This window comes from Pleuronectes platessa, chromosome 5 (genome assembly GCF_947347685.1).
Source record: "Pleuronectes platessa chromosome 5, fPlePla1.1, whole genome shotgun sequence".
NCBI classification, from domain to species: Eukaryota; Metazoa; Chordata; class Actinopteri; order Pleuronectiformes; family Pleuronectidae; genus Pleuronectes; species Pleuronectes platessa.
Genome location: NC_070630.1, coordinates 21,681,886 through 21,707,138, shown reverse-complemented (window position 1 = coordinate 21,707,138; position 25,253 = coordinate 21,681,886). Strand labels below are relative to the sequence as shown.

The window sequence follows — 25,253 nt, the reverse complement described above, 5'->3', positions numbered from 1 at the left end:
TTTTTAAATATTTAATAATTTAAATTTCAGATAATAGGTAATTGAATGTCAATTTTAGGAGTTCAGTATCTTGCCGGCATGAAGAGGGGAAAGAGTGGGACTCTAACCTACTCGTAGTATAAAAACCTATTCGTTTTGGCAGCATAGTAGGGTCATTTGCTGATGTCACCACTCATGGTTCCGTGGACAGGCAAGCCAGCATCTAAAACATCCTCCTGGATGGCCATCTGACTGTGTGAACAGTCAGGCGGTGACTCGCACAGAATGTGTGCTTCCGTCTCAGGTGTGTCCCTTACGTACGGTGATAGACTGCGGTTAGAGTAAAAAAAAGATTAAATTATTAGGTGCACAATTCAGAAAGCACCGCAAAGTAGAGGAGGAGAAGAAAGAACAATATAGAGGTAAGAATCACCCCGATTGTGGACATCATTAATGTTTATTTTTGTCGACATGACATGATATGCTATCAGTACAGCTGATTTCAGACTCTTTTTATATTTTTTATTATATATTTGTATTGTTTTTTATAGCTTACAATTTTGTCTGCCTGTGTGTGCATCTGTATACAGTCCAAACATTCTCGGGGATGCATGACAGTTTGCGTGTGTATGTTGGGGGGCGCCAATTTGAAATTTCGCCTAGGGCGCCAACATAGGGCCGGCCCTGTTCAGAGGGATGTGCCAGTTTGCTCCAAGTTCATAGCACACACTATACAATTACTATAATAGTATAACAGTATTAAGTCCAAAGAATATAAGTGAAGATAAAAATTAAGTATACAGTGTATTATACAGGGTTCCTATGGTCATGAAAAACCTGGAAAAGTCATGGAATTTTAAAATGAGTTTTTACAGGCCTGGAAAAGTCATGGAAAAAATAAAATCCCAAAAGTTTTGGATAAGTCATGGAAATTTTTTATATTTATATTTTCATGTCGTTCATTTACACTGAGTCTTAAATTATTCATAAGCTTTTAAAGAAACAGGCTCAAAATATATGCAGGCATACTTGGATTTGTGTCATTTAAGGTATACTGTATGCCTTGGAATTCTCATTGTTAGTTTAAATACTACATTTTTTCACTTTTTAGCGTATACACTGAGATTTCACAAAATGTTCGGTCATGAAAATTTAGTTTTATTGAAAAGTCATGGAAATCAATTGGTCAAAATGTGTATGAACCCTGATTATAAGTGACAACAGAATATTAAGTACATATGAAGTAAATCGTGGCCCAAAACCTAGTAGAAATAACAATAGACATGGAAAAAAAGTAAATAAGTGACTTACTTGAGACAGTAATCTAATACTTAAGTGGCAGTAAGTAGTAATGATAATAGGAGTAAGTAATATGTGTATTACACATGATAGGGAACATAATATGATGAACAATCTGTAATATTATCCACGTTGCACATTGATAGTAATGTTACGCACAAGGATTTCATGATTATTCATGACAAAACACTATCGGCTATCAAATGTGCTTTTAATTTGTGTACACAGATTTCATCATTATACAATAATGATATATTAACGGTTTTGAGGCTTTACAATTGTTTCACGCATAGATTTTTTTTTACATTACTAAATAATTACAATATTGTTACACTGTTATTGACAATACATTTGACACAAGGAAGTGAACTCACTTCACATAATAATAATTCATCTGATAATAATTTGCAAACCCGCAGATTGACAGATTTTCTAAGGACATGGCTTTGTAATATCTGATGTTTGAATAAACCCACCAATCTCTTTAATCTGATCAGTTATTCATTTTAACACAAACTGTCCCCAAAGATTGGTAATACTGATTGTCAGTCTGATTGTTTTGATTAATTGTATTCCAGATAAAAATCATGCAACCAATCATGATCTTTACCACAATTCTTATGAAATGACATTGGGACTCTGTCGGGCACGCTGAGGACCACATTGTGCCCATAACCATCCAATGGCCATGAGTTGGCTTCGTGAAGCCTGGAAGAGGCCAGCATGGATCCATGGTTAGCACTGACCACCGGCTGTGCTGGCAGATGGGTTGTATGGTGCGATGATACAAAAGACACAGCCGGCCTCCTGGAAAGCCTGCCTCATCTCCACCTAGTGGGCCAAACACAGACGTGCTTCAGCTTCAGACAGCACAGTGGGCCACCGATGTCACAAATAGAATACATACAGATAAAATACACACCACTACAACATCATTTAAAGAGAGATACAGTAAAATGTATTCAAGTTTAAAAAACAACGATCTTTCTGATAATTTGAATGAAATGAGAACATGTATTTGAAGGTGAGGTCTTGGGGATGAAAAAAAAAAAGAACCGTAACCAAAGTGTCAGGTACATTATCTAAACAACAAATACATATATTCCATTGTATGGGCACTATACCCACATTGGAAATCCCCGCAAGAAAACAAGGAGTCAGAATGAGTGGGTCTTTGATCATCACAGAAACTGGAGATCGTTTCTATTGATTATAAACTAGACTCAGGGTTTTCGAAGAGTGGATAGTTTCTGCTCTGACTACACCTCACACGCATATCTGCAGTTAACTTCTGGGTCTCAACTTCCACCCAATGCAAATTTAGTCTTACCAGTCTGGCCTGGTCCAGACAGAGACCCACCACAGCTCCCCCACTGCCTGGTAACTTCACTGCTGAGCCAAACTGCAAGGAACAGCAAAATCCATATGAATACACAAACAGAAAAAGAAAAAAAACTCCTGCAGGAACCTGCAGGCATAAGATGTGCTCTGCTCTTAGCCGGCGGGGCACCTACCTGCCTCGCCAGCTGAACCATCTTGAGATTCCCAGGACCCAGACAGTCTTCGGTGTAGACAGACCTGTGGTATATGGTGTTACTTTAGCTGTGAGTCTGACCTTTATATAAATGCCTCCATTCTGAAACGCAGTTTACCTCCTGAGCTCAAAGTTCTGGTCCATCAGTTGTGCCAGACGGCTCCAGTCTCTGTGCTGCAGGGCCGTCCTTGATGGAAAACATTTTCAATGAGATGACACACAGTTTCACAGCTAATGAACATCTGAAAAACTGCAGTTCTGTCGGCAGAGCAGCAGTTTGTATCTGGAGCTCACCATGCAGAAACAGATTACACAACAATTCAGAAAACCCAAAGCCACTTAAGGCTTACACAAATTTGCTGCATTAATTTTATCTTGCACATTGCATATATTCTTTACAGCATATTGTGAACTTGCACAATTAATTCCTTTAAATAACATATTTTACATAGTTTGTACATTTCATATATTTGTATTACTCCAAGCCTCATTTATTTTATGCACCAAAACACTAAAGCACTTTCCCCCTCTGTGAAAACCTCTACACTCAATTCAGATTAGGAATTCTTGATCAAACGTCCACATCTTACAAACCAACCTCGCTTGATCAGTCAGCTCTGCAAAATTTGTCATGGCTTCAACAACCAGAGGCTCGCCTGTGGAAAGACAGAGAAACACAAAAGACTGAATCAATGTGACAGAAAACTGAACTTTGTTGTTCTCCACAACGGCAGCTCCTCTGCTCGGTGAAAAATACTCTGTGACCTTAATTAAAAAAGGCACTGAACTGAAACTGAACACTAAATAACCACCGGAAGCGGCTCTGTGTGGCTGAACTTAGCTACAACTGTGTGCGTTGAGCTAAATGCCAATATTAACATACTAGCATACTCAAAATGTTAACAGCAGGTATTTCCTTTGAACAGATTCACCTTTTCAGTTTAGCCTGTTAGCATGCTCACATTTGCTAATTAGTACTAAACACAATATACAGCTGAGACTGAGGGGGGTGACATTAGTTGGGTATGTGGAATAATAATGTTAGTATTGTCCTCTCCATGCCGGAGAAGAGGTCCCGTGTCTCAGGTCCCATTTGTTTGGCAGCACCAGAAAGGCTCTTGACTTTCTCATAGCTCCATATCTCTTCACATATGCTTACAATCTATCTACAGTTTAGTTATCCTGCATTTACTATGATTTATTATTCAATGTAAACCCAGCTGTACCATAAAATTAACATTGACTTAACCTAACTTGACGGTTGGACAAACTCAAAATGATATTTGGCCATGATGGTGCTAGAGGAAAAGCCAATGGACAACCAGAGCTCAGTCAGAAAATTCCCTTTCAATCGTTTAAAACAACAGTAGAACAGGTTAGTGTTAGTGTTAGTGGCCGCTAGGCTCCGACTTAATCACTTCCCCAGATATGATTACATAGATATGATGGGAGTGATACTGTCACATGATGTATGTCACATGATTGGAGCAGCGCAGCTCGAGTTGGCTGCCTGAACTAGCTCACAAGTATTGCTCCATTTATTACAGTTCATCCTGTGGAGGCCCTTATATATGAAACCTGGTAAAAGCCATATTGATACTGGGCAAATTTCAGATGAACCCAGAAATGGAGCCATGAATGTCTAAACCAAATTTCATGGCAATCCATCGTCAGTTTTTAATATTTTTATATAAATAATTCTGAATCTAAGTGTTGACCCAACAGGCCAACTTGTCCATCAAAGATATGACCTAACTTCATCAGCTCCTTTCAAAGATAACCAGTGTAATGTTTAATAAGAAGTGGTACCGCTGAGCCAGCGCTGTCGGATGTTGCTGTGGATGCGTCCGGAGTCACTGGGGTCACTCAGGTACGCCAGCCAGAACAGTGGAAGACTACTCATGTCCATAGCAACATAATTCCCTGAGAATGAAAAACATTCATGCCTTAAAAAAACTAAAAACGTATTTGTATCAATGACTTTGTATTTAACATTAGTGACATTATTACCATAGCCCTGCTCCTCCATGAGCTTCTTGCTGAAATCCATATAGACTAAACCTTCATAGACCTGCAAAGACAGAGGGACAATCACCTCCTGTTACTGAAGGTGTAAAAAGACAATGTTAATGTGCATGACTTATATGACTGACCTGAACAACTCTATCCTGCAAACCAGCAGTAATGAAAAGTTCATCCGTCTCCACGTTGAGGATGAAGTTGGCTCGGACTGGTTTGGGGAGATCCTGGAGTGTAGAACATAAATGTAAAGTAACAGTTAGGGCAGGGGCGGATCCAAGGTCAGGGCTAGGGGGGCATTGGCCCCAGTGGAAATCTGTTTGGTTGATGAATTGCCCCTGTGCATTAGTCAACTACTAACTAAAGAATGTGGCTAACTGATAGAAATCAAAGAAAGCATCAGAAAGCATCGTAAAAATTTCAGATCAGAGCATCCACAGCTTTTAATAATTCTTCTCATACTTGGAAATATCAACAAGTACCATTTTAGTTTTCATATAGTTTTTATGTAATTTAGCTGCAGTGAACTTGACTGTGCTGTAAGGTGTACAGAGCACTCTCTCTCTCTCTCTCTCTCTCTCTCTCTCTCTCTCCCACACCCTCACACACACACACACACACACACACCCTCTCTGCCGTCTCCAGTCACCTCACCCAGTCAAACTTTACCACTGATTAAGTGGACTATGTACATACAGTTTCTCTCTGTCAGAATAATTCCTTTGGTCAGTTTGCCTCTCAGGTGTCACCATGACTCAGCGTAAAGAACCATTGATCAGCAGGCTCATTTCAATGCATCGCACTGCAGTTTTAGAAATCTGATTAGATCTATTGGGCTAACACCGTTTTCAGCTTTTGCGTGCACTTTCTAGAGATTTTGATCTCAGCAGCATTTAAACAAGGAGTAAAAGAGAGAAACAACATCATATGTGGTGAATAAGTTACATCCTTACATTGTCTGTGATGTTGTAGAATTTCATTAGACACTTCAGGGTCGCTGAGACAATGGCACTGCACCAAAGAAAAGATTATACACAAGACAATTATTAATTGAAAAGTTTTCCATAATAAATTAAAATTACAATGTTGGAATAGTTTTTCTGTTTCATGGTTTACTGTTTTCTCTTTTTCTTATGTATCATTACATCGGGTGGTTGCAATGCTTTACTATGAAGCCAATGATTACCTGTGTTAGTAAACATCTATAAATATCACTCTCATCAACCAGTCTGACAGACCTTATATATGATGGTGCACAACCGATCATGGTCTCTGTGATTTGGCTCTACACAAATAAAATTGGATGAATTGAAACCCAGCACTCACCAACTCTAGGAGACTCATCACAGACACACATGTATCTAAATCCATGTATGTTCTGTGCACATGAATCTATGTTTGTTGATCTTTTTTTCGATACATTGGAAAGATTAAAAGTCAATCACTTTCAATTCACAAACAATGAATAAAAACATTGGGGCAAAGAGGTAAGAGACAGAACTATTTACCTGCTTCCAGCAAGGCCCTGAAAACAGATACAAACATTCTCATCAGTGGAGGGTTTAAACATGTCTACACATTTTACACTGTATGAATTTGAACTGTGGTGCTTTCTTAAGCATGTGAGTGAATTCTTACCACCTGCCGAGGGATGTTGGTGTCGTACTTCAGGGTGAAGTTCTGCTTTGTCAGAGCAATACTGCAGTAAATAATAAACAGCAGACGTTAAATGTTTATCAGTAGTGACAGAAACAGTGCTTGAGTGTCTTTGTGAGACTTGCAATAGTATCTCATTACGGGAAACAATGAGAGACTGCATGAGGATTGGATGCGAAGATTGATTCCACACTCATGCCTTTAGATTAAATAAGATACCACAGCCTGCAACCAGTTAGCATAGCTTAGCAGAAATACTGGAAACAAACGTCTTTTTTTAAAGTTATACTGTTTATTTAGTTTCCATCCTTTTTTTAATCACTTTTCTTTTAACTGTTTTACTCGCTGTTTGATCAGGTCCCATGTTTTATGTTTTATTTCTGTTGTTGTTATCTTGACTGTCTGTATTACACTATCTTGTTATTTAAAGAACTTTGTAGCTTTATGAAACATACTATATATTACTTTACCTTCTTTTGCTTTAACTTAAATAAAGGATCTGAATTTTCCTTTCACAACTGCTTGTTTATTAATTCCCTTCAACTGGAAAAGATGCCCTGGCGGTACAACTGAAACATAATCACTTTATCTTTGAGTCCAAGTGATCAAAGACCTTGACATTGACCACAGAAATCTTATCAATTTATCAGTGAGTACAGGGGAATTGTGTCAGATACAATGAAATTCCCTATGAGCAGTCCTAATATATCACATTTACACTAATATGAGGTCACTGTGACCTTGACCTTTGACATCCAGGCACCAAAATGTAATCAGTTCTCGCACTCAACAGATTGTGAGTCAGTTTCAGTTGACATTTATGGCATTTCATCCCAATTTTATAGCATCAAATAACAACCACATTTTTTTGGTTGTTATTACTAGAACTATCTAAAATAAGACAAACATTATTGACATGTACTTTCTTTGACTTTGTAGTTCGCCTAATGTCCCATCCACTATTAACATGGCAGGGCTTATGACCTATACTACAGCCAGCCAGCAGGTGGCAATAAAGACACTTCACTTTGGGGAGCTGTCATGACGTCAATCTATGGTTTCACCAGTGTACCATTGGAGGTGGAGCGGAAACACCAACATCCAGATTCAATCAGTTTCAACATAATCTTTCCAAAATGCCATTTGATTCTGCAGAGCGCTGAAGAAAGGTTGTTCCCTTTTCTTAAAAACATTTATCATCTCTTCTCATTTTTGTGAGTGATTAAATAAATGGATATATTAACAAATAAATAAATATCTAAGTTTTGTTTTATCTCAGGCACTGATCTCACCCTTGTTTGGAGCAGAACTGGTAGAACTTCTTACAGGTGGCCTGCAGCAGCCGCAGACCTCCCAGGTATCTACAGTTGAAAGACAAACATTTAGGAGCCTGAACGTGAGCGACGCACTTCAGCTCATCACAGATGCCGTTTTCTCACCCTTCCTTCCTGCTGATACAGAACAGATCTTGCAGGCTTCCAAACTCTGTAGGATCGTTGAGAGGATGAGGAACCAAAACCTTTAAAGAAATCACAGAAAGGCACATGACATTTAAACAATATATCCCAGATGAAGCTCTTTTATACACGTATGTGCACAGACATGCACATGTATTACCAAAGTCTGGCTCTCCACCAGAGTGACCTCGGCCCAGAAGTTAGAGATGGACATGGCGATGGTTTTTCCATTGAAACCGTCGGAGGGATTCCCCATCAATCCAACTCTGGGAGAGATCATATACATTTGGATCCGTCAGGTCACATTTCAACATTTAAATGATTCTGTTGTGAATTGGAAAGAAGAAAGAGACTAAAAACGTACTTCAAAGCAACAGTGTGAGTTATTTATGTCTGTGGTTTCTTACCTGGCATATGACCTGCATGTGATTGGTTTAGGAGCATTGTCCTGCTGCTTGGATGAGTAGTGAGTGAGCCACTTGGTGTAGTCTGACAGGCCCTGAGAGGTCAGGAGCAACATGTTGTTAGAAGAAATGTATTTAGAAAATGAAAAAAGAATAACTAAAGTCTGTTGTGCATTAGGTTTTTTTATACTGTCATGCTTATTTATCGGCTGTAATAGAGAAAAGCGTCCCATCCCCTGTAAAGAGGCTTTGGATCAGCCCATGGGCCTCACAGATGAACTGTTTGAGAACCTGCTCATTATACCCATCAACCAGACAGGAATGTCAAATTTCCTGAAGCTGCTTTATAAGACTTCAGGGAGATTAGGGAGTAAATCTATTAAAAAAACTATGTTTGTTGGTTTAACTGGAAAAAAAGACTCTCCATGAAAATGCTTAATCTCTGACATGAAACATTGTTGCTGGTGTCACCTTACAGGATTTCTGGGTAATGGAACCTTTCACACTCTAAAATGCAGCTACTTGAGTGAAGCTTCAGCAGACTGCAACATGATTTGCTCTGCAAGTTTAGTGAAAATTGTTTTTGGATTTTTGGGTAAATCTGTAAGGTGTCCTTAACTCTCTTGAAAGGCACACATAAATAAAATGTATAATTATTATTACGACATTCCCTCAAGGCGTAACTGAAATGTCACGTTGACGAGAATGGGACGGACAGATAATCCGAGAACATAAGCCATCTGGTACTGAGGTCATGCAAATAAAAATAAAAAATTTCTCAGCAGTTCAAAAGGTTGTGCATTTGTTAAGCAACCCCATGTAAAACATCCCAAAAGTTTCATAAAGCAGGAAGCATGCAAACAGAAGAATAATGTCTATCATCCACCAACCAGTCCTTCTGCAGTTTACAACCATGTTTGATTTCATAGGAATATTAAGACAGCGTAGTGGGGTAATGTAGCCTGGATGCCAGACGAACTTAGCCCCGCCCACAACAATTTGGTCGGGCAGTTCGGTCTGGAGTCGCTCCATTGGGAAAAAATGATGGCCCGACCGGGCCAACCAGATTGTCAGGGCGGGCTTTATACGATGATTGACAGATGATCAACGGTAACGTAATCAACCACGTCATCACAGTGCCCCTGGGTTGAATTCGTTTTCAACAAACATGCCTGCCGCTGGCGAGTTGAGATGTGTAGATGCTGCCATTGAGTCTGTTTTAGAAGACATCGACAACGGTAACGTAATCAACCACGTCATCACAGTGCCCCTGGGTTGAATTCGTTTTCAACAAACATGCCTGCCGCTGGCGAGCTGAGATGTGTAGATGCTGCCATTGAGTCTGTTTTAGAAGACATCGACAGCGCATTCAGTTTGAAAGAGGAACACAGAACGTGGAGGCGACGCCAAAGCACCGCGCTAATCCCTATCGCCCCGGCGCTTGGCTGTTCACACCGGACACTGAAGCGACGCTGAACCGCCGGGCAGCGCTAATAATATCACCCGTTGATCCAATAGTTCGCTGCACGGCTTTGTGCCAGTCACACCGGAGGCTGAAGCACCGCGCTGCGTCAAGGCTGCCTCGCGGTGCTTCAGCCTCCGGTGTGACCGGCACAAAGTTTTAACATGGGAGTGGATGGGAGCCAGCTGTTATTTAAGGCTTGGCGCTGCGCTGAAGCGTCCGGTGTGAACCCGGCGTTAGTAAATAACTAGTAAATAACTCACAATGCGTTGCTTAGCATACGTCACATACTACGTTGCTCTGATTGGTTGTAGGTCTATACAATTGAGCGAAGAGGAATTTTACTTCCTGGTCAGTTGAAACACGCCCCATAATTTTTTCCCAATGGAGCGACTCCAGACCGAACTGCCCGACCAAAATGTTGTGGGCGGGGCTAAGTTCGTCTGGCATCCAGGCTAGGGGTAATGTGTAAGAAAAGAAAATGTGAATAAAGTCGTACTATTATGTTTAAGCAATTGGGAGAACCTGTGCTTGCCAGAGTTTAACCTCTGGATCTAAAATCTTGAAACAATCTCATTGTGAAACTATGAAACCCCCTTTGAAAATCACAAGTATGTTACCAACAACATTCAGTCGACCAATACCAAACATTTACTTCTCCCCAAAAGAAGAAAGTTTCAAGGTTCAATCAAGGTGTGATTCTTTCATCAAAATAAACTTTCTATATCACAACCTGATACTTATGATAATGTGTTGCTGATCAACCAAAATGTTACGTATTACATTATTTGTGTTACCTATATATGATGTGTGTAACATACACCTCCATCTAACTTAACAAGATGCTCCACTTTACTTATCTATGAATTAACATAATATGAAAAAAACTAGAAGAAAGAATACAGACCACTTGTCCGATAAGCTGGAAGCCAGTAGGCAGCTTCATCCCATACACATCCAGCCGCTTCTCATTGATGAGCCACTCCTGAAGACAGACGAGCCATGAAAGCATCTGGTTATTAAATCATCAGTTCATGATAACACTCTGATCTCGTCCAGGTTCTGTAAAGCAGGATTGAGGATAATTCGATCTTTAGAGTTTATCATCATAAAGAAAATTTAATTAAAACCATAAATTAATCAATTACCACAACAGCGTTCTAATAAATATCTGAAGAAGTTATAAACAAATGTTGTCTCAGTAGTTTAGTTATGTAAGAGAGTTTGGGAATTTGGGGGGGAAATGTGACACGTTGGAGAATCTCTTGAATTGTATGAATTTAATTCAATCTTCACTCTCCCTAGAAACATAGGATGGTGCTTTACTGCCACTTACGAACCCAGAATCGGCCGAAGCTCCTGTCGGTGGCTTGAGGCTGCAGGCTGAGGAAGTCAGACAGGTAGGACAGCGTGTCTCTCTGGATGCAGTAAAACACCACGCTGGCCAGTCGCGATGATGTCAGACCATCCTGGGGCTTCTCCAAAAAGCGAGCTATTCTGATTCATAAAACTACAATAGATTAAAAATCGAATCTACAACATGGCGGCCACTAATAAAAAACCGACATGGCAGAAAGCTGTTGCACCACGTATCTCACCTGTGGGTGTCAGGGCAAACCTCCACGATGCCCCTGGAGCTGCTCTTCTCACTTTCCTCCAACTCGTAGTAAATGATTAGCTCTCCAGGCTGCAGCACACACACACACACACACACACACACAAATCTGGGCTACTGCAAGTCACTGAGGAATTTAGCTTCAGCTATGATTTAATTGAACATAGACATGCTAACTGTCTTTCATCTGGGATAGTTTCCGATTATGTTTGACCAGGACTGGACTAAATTGTTCTTTATTCTTACATGAGGCCCGGTGCTTAGACCTCCCTTTATCTCACCTGTTTCTAGTTATTTATTGACACATATCCTGTGCGCACATTAGACCGCATGGTTTCATGTCCACGACAATAACTGTGTGTATGTGATTAACTTGTGTTGAAGCATATCTCACCTTTGACCTGAAGAAGCGGATAACCTGAGCAATGTCAAAGTTCTGGTCCGCACACAGCATGTCTCCAGCAATCTGCTTACACGGGAAGGAGATCCTCATTGTAGGACAGATGGGACATGTACCCGAGCAGAGTATTCTCCAACATTAAACACAGATTTGTATCGTACCACCATGATGTCGTCCTGCAGCTTGCGACTGCGTATGGCCAGCTCAAGGTCGGCCACGGCCCCCAGGCGGTCTTCCAGCGTCGTGCTCCCATCGTTTACCAAATTCTCCACTGGGAAGTCATTAGCTGTGGCCCAGCGCTCATAGTACTTGTACCTGGTCAGTGGAGCACGACAGAGCAGATCACAATTTCCCGCAGCTTTAACAACAAAAGTAATGGTCAAATGATTATAAGTGGGGTTTCGCCGAAAGGTTTATGTGCTCACTTGTCTGCGTTAGTGACCAGGTACACCTCTGTGAACAGCTGCCGCCTGCAGAGAAATCACAGATGTTATCGACTATGTGGTGCAGGGACAACGGAGACGTGGGACAGAGGAGGTCCTCAGAAGTTTCACCGTTACGCACATGTTGACGTTTTCCCACCAAAAGTCGAGAATCTTCTTCCCTCCGGTGCCAGGAAGCAGGGCCTTCGGTACCCCGGCCAGGTGGCTGTACAGGCCTGTGTCATCGTTCTGGGAGGAGACGGAAAGAGTGAGGACGGCTTGAGGAAAACAGCTTTTTACCATAACAACTACATGACGTCAGTACATGCAACATATGCGGCTGTAAGACTGTATAATCAGCTGTGATCTCAATACACCACATACCTCACTCAGGCTTTTAACTAATTTAACTGTGCAATAACCATTTTCTATCCATGCAATTTCAATTAATTTATGTGTAACACTGTAACACTGTTTTCTGTTTATTTTGTATATAATATTTCCTATTTCTTATATTTCTTTGTTTATATTGTATCTTTACTTATTAGTAACCTTTACAGTGTGTTTTCACTGGATTCTTTGTAGCTGTGACATGCAAATTTGAATGGTTCAGGGCCAATACATTTTTCTGATCTCCTGCTATGTTCTGAACCATCCAGACCCCTCAGGTCGCCTGGAACCGGTTTGCTCTCTGTCTCCAGAGTCAATACTAAACATGGAGAGGCAGCGTTCAGTTTCTATGCTCCACATATGGAGCAACTCTTTGTTCTTTTAAATCAACACTGAAGACTTTCCCTTAATAATTTCCCTTAAACCATCACTCATTTCGTACACTCTTTTATTTCTTATTCCATCCTTTAGTCATTAAATGCTTCTTCTGTTGTACTGTTATAAGTAGCTTACGGTGCTTTTTGTATATCTCATGTAAAGCAATTTGAATTGGCTTGTTTTTTAAATGTGTTGTACCAGTAAACTTTACTTACCTTCAATAACTCTGTATAGATTATAACCTCGTTCATTTTCTCTGATATAAACTCTCTTTCGAATCCCTACATTTGTGTTGTGTCGCTAGGGGGCAGTGAACAGCACCAGGTCCAATGATATAAGTAACAGTAGTTTTAAGAAAATTATCCTCCCAGGGCCGGTGCATCTTCACGACCCCACTGATGCTCCAGGTAAACAAGAATCAGCCCGGCCAGCGGCTCAGTGCTAAAGTGGCAGATTCTTAAAGGAAGTTCGGCGAACACTGAGCACAACTACTGCGGACTTTGCACCCCCCCCCCCCCCCCCCCCCCCCCCTCCCCTCTGCTACAACCTACATGCTACTCACCTTGATCTGTGTCTCCAGGACGGTGCCGTGACCGGCCACCAGCAGAATACAGATCATCACTTCGGTCTCACTGTGTCTGTGAGACTGTAAACACTGAGCTGGGAGGTGGCGGAATGTCTGAGAGCTGGATTCTCCCAGCGTCAGTGAAGAGACGCACTTCCGGGAAAACAAGCTTCACAATAAAACAAAAGTTTTTTTATATTCAAGATCCAGACATAACTCCGATGCGATTAAAAAGAGACAATACTACAACATCCTTTAACTTACCAACGTTAAAAACAGAGCTGGACGTGGTTCATAACATAGTAGCCAATATTATTGTTACAGGACTTGTGGCCAATGTGTATTTTGATATTCAGTACATGAGAGAAAATAATAATATATCTTCCAATTATTTATATCGTATAGGCAAATTACGTGTTTCTGTTGGGATTCAATCATTAAATATCTAAGTGTGGTTGTGGTCCCGTATTGTTAATAAAGAGCATGGATTGGTGCTTGTCTATTTACACTCAAGTTTGAACCTGCATATTGAGCACAGCTCCTGTAGTCATTCTCACAAGGATTTTGAAGATTTGTTTAGTTGTTATAAATTATTGAACATATTAAAAAACTACAAAACTTCATGTGAAATAAAACTTTTATTTCTATTGCTTCTAAAATTGGCCTGGGCGATAAAACAATACCAATAATTATCGCAATATGAATTTCCTCAATAGCAGTACGACAAAGGTTAATTATATACATGGATGTGTTGCTAATACATTGTGGAAGCACAGTGAGGAGGTATAACACATCATTGCTCTACTGCAGATCTATAAAATGTTTGCTGAACATGTTTGTATTCTCTGCTCAAAGAGTTAGAAACCACAACCTTCACTCAAGCAAAATTCAGTCTTTACCTAAATAGAAAGAATAATGTGAAATGTTTTGTAATAATTATCAAACTGACTGATATGATAATTTTTGTCTTCATATATGTTTTGCCCATATAACCCAGACCTACTCCGAAGGGGATAGAAACTCAATGTCATACCAACTGACAGCTTCGACCTTTGGGTTTTATTGTGAATCAAATTCGACCTACAAAGTAGACATGACTGGAAACAACAGACACATTAAAAAGGCATTTTCAACTCAGTTCAATTTTTTATTCTTTATTGAATTTTTTGTAATAAATGCTGAGGAAGAATGGGGCAAAGACATCTCTCTTGAGTAGGCGTACATGTATATATACGTGCACTTCGGCGAGCTGTAGCAAATGCCATATCAACATACTACAACATACAGTTCGATAGATGTCTTGCTGTGAGTATGCGATGTAAAAGTGGAGTACATATTCATATTTGGTGCCTACACCATTAATCCAGGGACCATCTTCCCTGGCAAAAATTAACAAATCGCTCACTGCTTACAACCCCTGTTTATTTACTTAGTTACATTGTTGCAATGTAATTTTTGTCCCCAGTGAGGTTTCATGAAACAACATACAAAAATACAAAGCTAAAAAAAAAGCTCAACTATGAATGAATGAAAAACTTGGTATCAACTGGTCAGTGAAATTGATAAAATGTGAAAACAAGTCAAAGCATGAATACAATGTTTTCAGCAACATTAAGATGAGTGCATTTGATACAGAAAAGCTCATGCTGCAGGGACTAGGTTAAAGAAATTGGCATGAGAAGTCGGTCGTGTTGTGGAGCTTACTGAACTGCAGGTTAATGAACAATCATAATGTTCGTAGAGGAAGGCATTCAATGAGGACCCTGCTAAACTGATTTGACTCCTCAGACTGAAGTTAATGTAGACCCCCCCCCCCCGCCCTTTTCAGACACATCTTGTCAATTTTGTACAAAGCTTCAAAAAGATCATATTTAAGGTTGTCGTTTAGCAAATATGCTGGATTTGAATATTAATGACAATATTCAGCTTCATTCCCCTATTACATGCACGTACAATCACAAATTAAGTATCTCAAAGTGTTTCAAGTACTCTTTTGGCCCATATCTGGTCTTCCTCAAATACAAACTGGCATCAGGCTTCTCACTGGGGGTCTGTACTGGACGATCCCACAACACCGTGCTGTCGCAGCAGGTTCCTCAGGATCTGATTCTTGGACTTCCAGTCGTCCACCTGAGGAACAGACACACATAATACATTAACCCTGTAGTCATACAGAGACATCAGCTGACTTGTGACTTTCTATCTATCAGGACTACGTCACATTTAACTGTAAGAACAGGTTTACATTAAGATATTGGACTGATCATTATTCTTTTGTTAAGATGAAGTCATCAGCTAATTGCTTTCATACGTCATTTCCTGGCTATCATATCCCGCACTTGGCTGTCTGATAAAGCAGTGAAGTGACATGTATGTATGTTAAAAATATTACTTTTGAGTCTAGGTTTGTCAAAAAATATGTTCAACCACTATCAATACCTCTTATCCTTTGGAACACGGGGGAGCTGGAGCCAATCCCAGACCATTCACATCTAAAGTTAATTATAGCCTCTTTATTTTGACACTGCACCTTCCCGTGCACAACGTTATGATGTGCATTGAACCTCTGGGCATTGGCTTGTGAAGCTCCATGAGAGTTTGTGATCTTGTTTGTTTTTAATATCTTGGGAACAACGTGCAACAGCGATGGGAAAGATGTGAATCGCCTTTTGAGGGATTTTACCCACATTGATAAAACCTGCGTATTCTGCTAAGTCTGGTGTCAAAGAGGTATACAAGTCTCCAATTAACCTAACCCCAACCAGCATGCCTTTGGCCTGTGGGAGGAAGCCAGAGTACTCGGAGAAAAGGAATTGGAACCAAGAAACACCTTGCTGTTATAACCAGTGCTTCACCGTGCCGCCTATTGAAATAAAGTTTATCATCTAAATTTCTACAAGTTGTGACAGACGATCTTCGAATCAGCTGCTCCAAAAATAAACAAAGCTCTGCTCCAAGAAATCAATACAATTACAGCTGCAACATTTAGCCAATTAATCAATTACGATTAAGATTCCTTTATTGGTGAATGATGAAAATCAATGACTGCAACTGTCATATTATTAGTCTGACTGACATGTCCTGACATGACATGTCCTCCTGCGTCTGGCAGTGTCACTGATCCTTTGATAATTCGGCTGGAGACTCTGTTTGTGTTTCCTGGGTGAACATCCATAACCATGCACATATTTTGTATTTATACTCTTACCTATATATTGTATTTTAACCGTTTGCTACTCTCTGTGTATTTTTATATTCTTGGCTGGAGAAATTGTATCAAAATCCAATTTCACCCTGTGGATCAATGAAGTATTTCTAACTCTGAATAAACCACAGAACACATGCTTATGTACCTCCTGTCTGAGTAGCTGGTTGTCAATCCTGAGACGATCAAGAGTGCCGATGTCTTCCCCCATCTTATGGTTGCTCTGTCGGAGTTCCTTGATGTAATCACAGGCTTTAGATAAGATTCCTCCTTTACTCTGAAACAAAACAAAATACAACACAACTTAATAATGAATGGATCTTAGTTTCTTTGCAAAACTCTCTAGTGTAACAATATTTCTACATCTTCATCTGGAGGATGACGTTTTTACCTCCGTGCACTGACTGCTCATGAACAGGATGACTCAGCATTCTTACTGGGTTCGTCCTCATGCATACTAAAGCCATGATTTGACCAAAAGTACCAGGATCCTTAGATCCCAGGAACTTTTTTCAATAAACTAAAGGTTTCTGTAGACCGTTATCCGCCAGTGTTTCCACAGTCGCCGAATGACGAGAGGATACTCCAAGTTAACCAGCTCAAGTATGAACAAATTACAACTACAAGCTGATCCCCTCCAATTCACAGTATGATCGGCTGAAATAAAACACGGTATTTGACTATTTAGGCATCTTCGGTGCTACAAGTCCCACCTAAAAGGTTCCTGTACTTCCATTATGATATGAAATGTTCACTTCAAGTGTTTTATTAATATTAAGAATCTGGCAATATAACGGCAATCAAAGGTTGAGATGTGAGTGAGAGAAAAAGAGAGAGGGATAGGTTTTACTAAACTTTGATGACTGAATCCTTTTCTGATGAGGACAATGTCCATGAAGCAGTTGACTTCTTGTTTGACTTCTTGTTGCAAAGAGCTCCTTCAAATTGAGGAGTGAACTAGGAGAGAGGGACAACAAGCTGCTAAACGATTGAGAGTGAGACTTCTCAATTGGCGAGACATGTGTAACGATTTGAGCCTTTTCATGATGAGAAAAAACACTATTTAATTAAGTCTAAGACTGTTGCAGTTGCCCGTTGAGATAACATTGGTGCTATTGTCGTTGTGTCCCGGCAGTCGGCGTTGGAAATCCACTGGACCAATTCCACAAGTGTAAGTTCCATTCATTAACACCTTCACATTTAAAAACAGGGCCCTTGTTGAAAAATACCAGAATCCTCATTTAGGTACTTCCCCTTAGCAGGGACTTTATGGGGGGGTTAAAGATTTAACGAGAAATTAGTTCCTGGTTCCTGTTTGAGAGTCTGATGCATTAGTCCGCTGACAGAGCTGATCTCACCTGTCCTGTCTTGGTATAGTCCACATTACAGTCTGGTATTGTCTTCGACAGCTGAACAATCCAGTTGTTGATTTTGTCTCGCCGCCGGCGCTCAACTGTTGGTAAAACATTTGAATTTAGGACTCATTAAGTTATATAAAATAATATCTTGTCCTTTAGACAGCATCAGATTGTGAGCTCTAACCTTCGTTATGCTGTGCTCGCCGTTTGTCATCTCTGGAAGCCCGAGGGGCCTCTTGTTTCCTAGAAGACAAATTAGCACAAAGACATAGATTGGCCTAAATTGTTAGATTAAAGCTTTTATACATTAATCCAAAACTGACAACTAATTTCAGTGAACTGTGACATGGCTGTACTTCTGTTAAATTATTAGGTAATTACGCTATGTATGGCTGAGTACGAGGCGCGATTGTCCTTTGATTGGATCCAGTCAAAACTTCCTGGGGTGACATCATCACATACACCTGCCCTGTAAAACCAAACATTGATGTCAGCTGCAGAGAATAAGTATAATTTTAAAATCTTTACAGATTCATGCAACATAAAGCCTGAAAGGGATAGGTCACCTAAAAGTGAAAACTCGCTCATAACTCACTCCGCCCTATGACGATGAAGGGGTGGGTGAAGTGTTTAGGAGTTATGAGTCTCAGGGGTAAACAGTGTTGCAGCCAGATCAAATACAACTGAAGTAAATGGGACACCTTCTTAAAAAAAACACCCTGACATTCATTTTAATTTACGCCGTGTTTTAAGCCTAAATGTCTCTGATATCCTCCTCAGAGGCTCGTTCACGTAGTAGAGGACAATATGGCTGCAACACTGTTTACAACTGAGACTCCTAAGTGTTTAGTGGAATAGATAATGAGTTGATTTAAATTTAACGTCGAACTTTCCCTCTAAAAGAAAGTTTTTTAAAGTTACTTCGGGTTGGTTTAAAAATGTTGACTTACTGAACTGAATTGTTAGTCATTTTATTTGAAGTTAATGATTATTATTGCTTTTTTAGATTTAACATATCCAGTGTAAAGTGAAAATAGTGTTGAAATGTAAATGTATTAGCTTCAGTGTAAACACGCTATAAGTGCCTGGATATACACTGTGTATGTGGAGTGATTACCTGTGGGTGTGGTCTGGCCCAGCAGTGTGTCAGAGGCCTGTACCGTGGTCACCATTGTGCCAGTTGTGGCGTCTGCGATGGTGGCGGGGTAGTACGTGTACTGCGTCTCAGCACTGCCGTCTCCCTCCAACGCCTCCGACTGGGAGAACACAGCCTGGAGTCAAAGAGACGTTAACGCTTAAAGAACATCCTGCATACCATTGGAGAAACTGAACCAAAATGTATCATTGGTCTGTAAATGTTGGATGAATCCCAGCAAGTATGGAGTAATGGAGATGGAGTGATGGAGATGGAGTGCAGTGATTCCTCTAGGGATTATTTTAAGCAGTAGGGGCATAGTCTGTAGGGAAAAGTTACTGGTGCTTCTACCCTGATCCTGAAGCAGTGGCTGTAAAAACTTTGAACTGAAATGAATGTGGTTGAAACCCTGGAGTGATGGAGTGTTAATACGTCACCTTTCCAACTAGCCTCATCTGGCGTAAAGTTGTTTTTCCATTGCAAAGAAGACTGGTGTCACTATAACAAAACTAAATGCTGATTGTAAAGCAATAGCTCCTGAAAAGGGCGGTCAGTGGCTCTGGATGAAGAAGTGAAACATGGAGGAAGGAGGGCCCCCACTTGATAACCCAGAAAGGCCCCATCACTCACTTGACCATTTGCAGTCCTAGCAGCAAGTCTCAAATCCAAACAAGGGACATTAACATCTACTCCTACATGACAGAACTATGAGATGGAATACTTTGAAATTCTGGCCAACGTCGATTCTCACTAATTCGACTCTGAGGGGCTGTTAATACCAGCAAAGCGATAAATTGGTTGGGCTCTATTATTTGGTGATCACTGCTGATATTTTGGCGTCAGCTGTAAACAATACATTAATACATGGGCACTGAGAAGCATAAAAATATGTTATATGATTTATTGTTAACTGTGGTGGGGCTGAGGAGGCGGACCTTCATATGTGGCCCGGGAGGCATTTGTGTTCACAAGGCGGAAATGATGTGGCTAGATGTGTCCCAGACCGACCCAGGATAGATCTTTTTACAAGGTCTGAATGGGGTCTGTATTTTGGTCAAGAGAAAAAAGAGGTTGGGACTTGCTCACCTGTGTGACAGCCTGACTGGTTGCAGGGAAACCAGTGACAAGGCTGACCGCTGCAGCTCCGTCTGTCTGGGCCTCCAACTGGCCATCTGACACCTGGATCACTCTGTAGGTCACCTGCAACACAATACATTATACTGAGTTGTAAATATCTTATTCCAATGGAGGTAACACACACACCACTGTAGAGCGTAAACATACAGAATATATCTATTTTTAGTGGTCCGTTAAGAAACATGGGTCACGAGAACTGATACCAGGATTATCAAGAAATGTGAGGACAAGAAATCTGTGGATCTGCAATGATATGAATGTAGAAAACCTGTAATTAACATATCTTTCAAGTACAAACTCAAGTCAGTCTGAGCCACTTCCAAAACAATCTCATGTGTCACTTCCTGCTCCCAAATGAAAACGTCTTCATGCCCTCTAGTTTTCTGAGAAGCTGATTGACCTAAACAACTTTGTAGCTGCTTTCAGATGTGCACTGATCTTTGGAGAATCTCTGGATATTCTCAGAAGGAGCTTTATGTGACAACGCGAATGAGCGAGAGGCTACGGACTTCCTCAGGAGTTTCTCCAGCCAGCACCTTTGTAAAAACTCCAGAGAATGCCAGACTGAGCAAATGTGAGAAGAAAGCAGGGGATCGTCTTGAGGATCCATCAAGAGCGAGTGGGTGTGTTGGAGAACTTCTAACATGCAACAGATGGAAAAATATAAGAAGAAAAAAGAGAGCGAATATCTCAGGATGAAAAAGTAGAAGATGTCATGAGAGCTTTTGGGGATACGACGCTAGTGTCAATGTGCGTTAAACTAAAACATAAGATCTCTGCAGCAGAATGAATATGTTACACCCTGCCTGCTGCTCCACCCCTCACATGAACACTCGGGAAACAGCTTGTGGTACCTGAAGTGCACCCAATTTCCCCGGACATTCTACAGAGATCATGTGTTAAATGGTGTCTCGTGAATATGTCAGCGCGAAGGCCTCTGGGCGGAAATAAAATACTCAACAGGTTTGAAATAGAACCTCACACAGGTTGATTAAAATGGGCACTTTTTTAACAGTCATCCCACCTGCCCGCCTGCTCCTTCGGTCTTGAAGAGATACTTGATGGGCTGGTCAGAGAACGTGGCTGCAGACTGAATGGTGGCAATAGCAGCTGGATCCTCTGCGGTGGCCACGGACCCTGCAGGAGCACAAAGCCACACAAACTGAAGTCAGCTTCTCAACTGTCAAAAACAGGTCTTGGGAAAGAGGGTACCGGTCACACTAACAACAGTGTGGCAGTAATCCTCACACAACCATGTGCTTGTAACAAGGTCTTATAATGAGGTAGCACACAGTGAGCTCAGACAAAGCATGTTGTCACGGTGTCAATGTTTACATCCAGGCATTCATAAGCCGTTTGCAGACATGACCTGCGGGTAAGATCCAGAGAGTTAGCTTCACACATGCTCCACGCAGCAGGAGGTTCTCTGCACACACAGGTAGAGCAGCCGAGTGCAGCAGACAGAGACAGGAGGTGACATATCAACTCAGCTGATTGTCTTAGAAACACACAGAGACCGGCGTCGACTCATATCACCACAAACTCTCTTGACATATCCGTCAACCATCTTCTGCACGTGTGGCACCACTTTTTCACTTCGAGATATTTGTTTTTATTAGTTTTTTTGGTCTGTGGTGTCTTAATGGTGTCGTCAACCCAATCACTCGACTCGTGGTGAATCCAGCGGGGGGATCCCCCCCTTGCTGTGTTCACATATCGACTTCTCTTCCATTTCTACAGACATCATACGAAGAGGCCAGACGAAGAAAGTCTGCAGAAACTGAAGGGGCGTCTCGCTAGGACACCTCCATTCACACATGCACCTCCTCCGCAGAAAATAGCGAGGAACTGCGGAGGAGGTGCATGCCTGAGAGCAGCTACAGTGAGTAAGAGGGGTTTCACTGTGTGGAGCTGAGACACTTCTGAGGCCCTGTTCAGACCTAGTACTCCTGTTCTGAGAGATCCAATCACCAGCGGTCAGCATTAAGTTCCTCTGTTCACATCTGGTATGTTGGTGTGTGTGTGTGTGCATGTCGCTTCAAGCATGAGAGAGAGATTGAGAGAGCGAGTAAAGTCAGGAGGGGCTGGATGAATGAATGGATGCATCAACACACCCAATCGCTCGTGGTGAATCCTGCAGAGGATCTCCTGCTGTGTCCTCACACCGGCTCATGCGGACATTTGTCCTCAAGTTTTTACAAGGGGGCTGGCTGGAGAAAGTCCAGAGCACTTTGGCTCAAACTCTTCCATTCTAGCTTTCAGCCCCTCGAGAGAATGTCAGGAGATTCTCCGGATTTCAGTGCATGTCTGAAAGCAGCTGAGGGAAAGTTTCAGTGATCATGTGGAAATCAGTGCAGATATTGTGGTGGTGGTATTGGTCCCAGACCAGCTCAGAAGTGGTCTGACTGATCTAATCTAAAAGACACACAGAGGACGTGTTTGGGTGCGTTCAGATGTGAACTGAGTGCTGACCACTTGTGATCGAATCACTGAGCACGGATGGTAAAACCAGGTCTGAACGAGGTCTGTGGCTTTCTAAAAACCTAAGGGCCTCTTACAACATACTATAAATTAACACATAAATAACTCCTGTCCAATCAACATGCGTGACACAGGATTATTTGTAAAAGTATTAAAAGTAAAACCAGGGTTAAAATCAGGTTAAGAACCAAAGACACCCTACGGTTCATATATGACAGAGCAAAAACCAAAGATGAAGAAGTGATTAGTGAGGGATGAGTTGTGATGCTAATACCAGTCAAACGACTGGTCTGAACACAGGTCCTGACCCTGGGGGGTTTGTCTTGTGAAAGCACACACAGATGTCACATTTACTATGAACTTTTAACACATGTTAAACACAGTAACACTGGCAGACATCTATCTGACTTTTCTCTCACCTTCCTCGCTGATGGTCACACTCCCATCAGGCTCGGGGCTCTTCTGTTGGCTGCACACAAACACGCACGCACGCACGCGCACACACACACACACACACACACACACACACACACACACACACACACACACACACACACACACACACACACACACACACACACACACACACACACACACACACACACACACACAGCAGCAAAGTTAACAACATTAACGCTCGTGGCGACATGTTTGTGTTTGGTGTTGGTTCACAATGGCGCTGTGTTCACTCACCTCTTCATTTCTGCCCAGTGTTGAACGAGGAGAGCGCCTTCACCCGCTCCCACAGCCGCACACTGCAAAACAAGTTCATGCGTTTCACAGGGGGAAACGGGCTCTGAGCGGCACAGTGGAACAGTGGAGCAGTGTTTAGCGGCAAATGTTTGAACCTCAGGCGCTAGCAGCAGCTAGCTGAGGCTGAGCCACAATAAAAGAAGCAGTCAGGAAGCAGGTTACTGAGGCTGAGAGCGGATGCTGCGCGTCTGTGCTTTCACAATAAAAGCCTCGATTAAGCAGACTGTACCGTGCATGGGGATTGTCATTGTTTACTTGAAATTCTTCTGTTCCACTTTAGTCTTTATTGCTTTCATGCATATATTCAAAACAAACTAAACATATTAAAAAGGTAAGAGGAAAACAACTGTAGAGAGGATTTATATTTAAGCTTTTACAGTTTTGAGTGCAATACACCCTAATCAATCATTTGTATTCAATGTTATATATTGATAATAGTGGTTATCTCTAAACATTGTATATGTTTCCCATTTTTTCAGGTAAATACAACTTCTATCACTTTTAAAAAATAGGTATTCTTTTCCTCAGATATATTTCCTGTACTGGAAATATATGTGATATATACTGGTCCACGGTATGGGATGAAATAAAAGATCCTGATTGAGGTGAATTTGTAAAATGTTAACACTGTTTTAGTTTATGTCCTTTTGTGTGTTTGTTTGCATATATATATATATATATGCAAACAATATATATATATATATATATATATATATATATATATATATATATATCGGTTGATAGTTTTAAGAAACAACTCATGACCTATTTCTATCATCTTGCTTTTAATAAAAGTTAAAATAATTTTTAACACATTGTCTTTATTTTATAACTTTTGCTAGTTTTATACTTTTACCCTGAGTCGCTGTTTCATTGCTAACGTGTTCCTATTGATCTATCTTATTTCATGTCTTTGATTGTATTGTGAAGCACTTTGAGCCGCTTTTTTGTATGAAAGGTGCTGTATAAATAAATACTGTCATAATTTAAAGCAATAAAGACTAAAGTGCTAAAAAATGACAGTTTTACGCGGTTGGTATTTCTACTTTTATACTGTGACGTTGAAGTGTATTTTGGTGCGTTCACCGGAAACGCAGTGTTTCATTGTGGCTAGCTCGACACAGATCCTGCCTTTCTGCTACAGTACCACTCGGCCCCAGCGGTTTTTACAGATGTTTCCTAAAATCACCTCCTCCTCCTGTTAGCTCGGTGGAGCCAGCGGCTACACACGCTGTGAAACTATAATGACTGAGTCACAGTTTCCACACAAAGCTCATTTCGGTTCAGTTTATTCCAGAGTGAACAAAGATCTACTTACGCCGCAGTGGTCCCTCCCCCGATATTTGTCAACAGACCTGACAAAGAGCTGTGGGCTCTGCGCATGCGCTAAAGGAAGTCAAGTCACGTATATCCAGTTTTCAAATTGAAACATGCACGAAATACATACAAAACCCTCTGACATGCATTTGGAGATAATATACCGAGGGCGGCAGTGCTGTAAACTTTGAACAGAGATGTAGGTTAAACATCCTGTATTCACTTATCAGCGGGAAAACCCATTAAAATAAGTTCGCTATTTTATTTATGGTTTTATTTTGACACAT

General features: G+C 41.0%; 2 protein-coding genes across 3 annotated transcripts; both read right to left on the bottom strand.

Moving 5' to 3' along the window:
- Positions 1-1,116: 1,116 nt before the first annotated feature.
- Positions 1,117-13,733, bottom strand: gkup (glucuronokinase with putative uridyl pyrophosphorylase). Its single transcript, XM_053423446.1, has 23 exons — positions 13,578-13,733; positions 12,390-12,496; positions 12,251-12,295; positions 11,987-12,140; positions 11,820-11,891; positions 11,409-11,497; positions 11,151-11,307; positions 10,718-10,795; positions 8,352-8,443; positions 8,105-8,210; positions 7,927-8,006; positions 7,780-7,848; positions 6,470-6,530; positions 6,340-6,356; positions 5,785-5,842; positions 4,966-5,058; positions 4,823-4,883; positions 4,622-4,735; positions 3,411-3,468; positions 2,931-2,999; positions 2,793-2,856; positions 2,609-2,680; positions 1,117-2,109 (listed from the first exon to the last, which is right to left on the bottom strand). The coding sequence occupies exons 1-23, from the start codon at positions 13,632-13,634 to the stop codon at positions 2,014-2,016; spliced, it is 1,869 nt and encodes a 622-aa protein (XP_053279421.1). The 5' UTR covers positions 13,635-13,733; the 3' UTR covers positions 1,117-2,013.
- A 981-nt stretch (positions 13,734-14,714) lies between these two features.
- usf1 (upstream transcription factor 1) lies at positions 14,715-25,016 on the bottom strand. 2 transcript variants are annotated; one of them, XM_053423385.1, is made up of 11 exons: positions 24,968-25,016; positions 23,590-23,651; positions 23,316-23,365; positions 21,440-21,552; positions 20,365-20,478; positions 19,261-19,414; positions 18,525-18,612; positions 18,328-18,386; positions 18,144-18,238; positions 16,934-17,062; positions 14,715-15,710 (listed from the first exon to the last, which is right to left on the bottom strand). In XM_053423385.1, exons 2-11 carry the CDS (start codon positions 23,595-23,597, stop codon positions 15,621-15,623), a joined length of 900 nt encoding a protein of 299 aa, XP_053279360.1. In that variant the 5' UTR covers positions 23,598-23,651; positions 24,968-25,016; the 3' UTR covers positions 14,715-15,620. The 2 variants fall into 2 exon arrangements, with proteins under 2 accessions (XP_053279360.1, XP_053279361.1); XM_053423386.1 differs by lacking the exons at positions 14,715-15,710; positions 16,934-17,062 and adding an exon at positions 17,081-17,742.
- Positions 25,017-25,253: the final 237 nt, after the last annotated feature.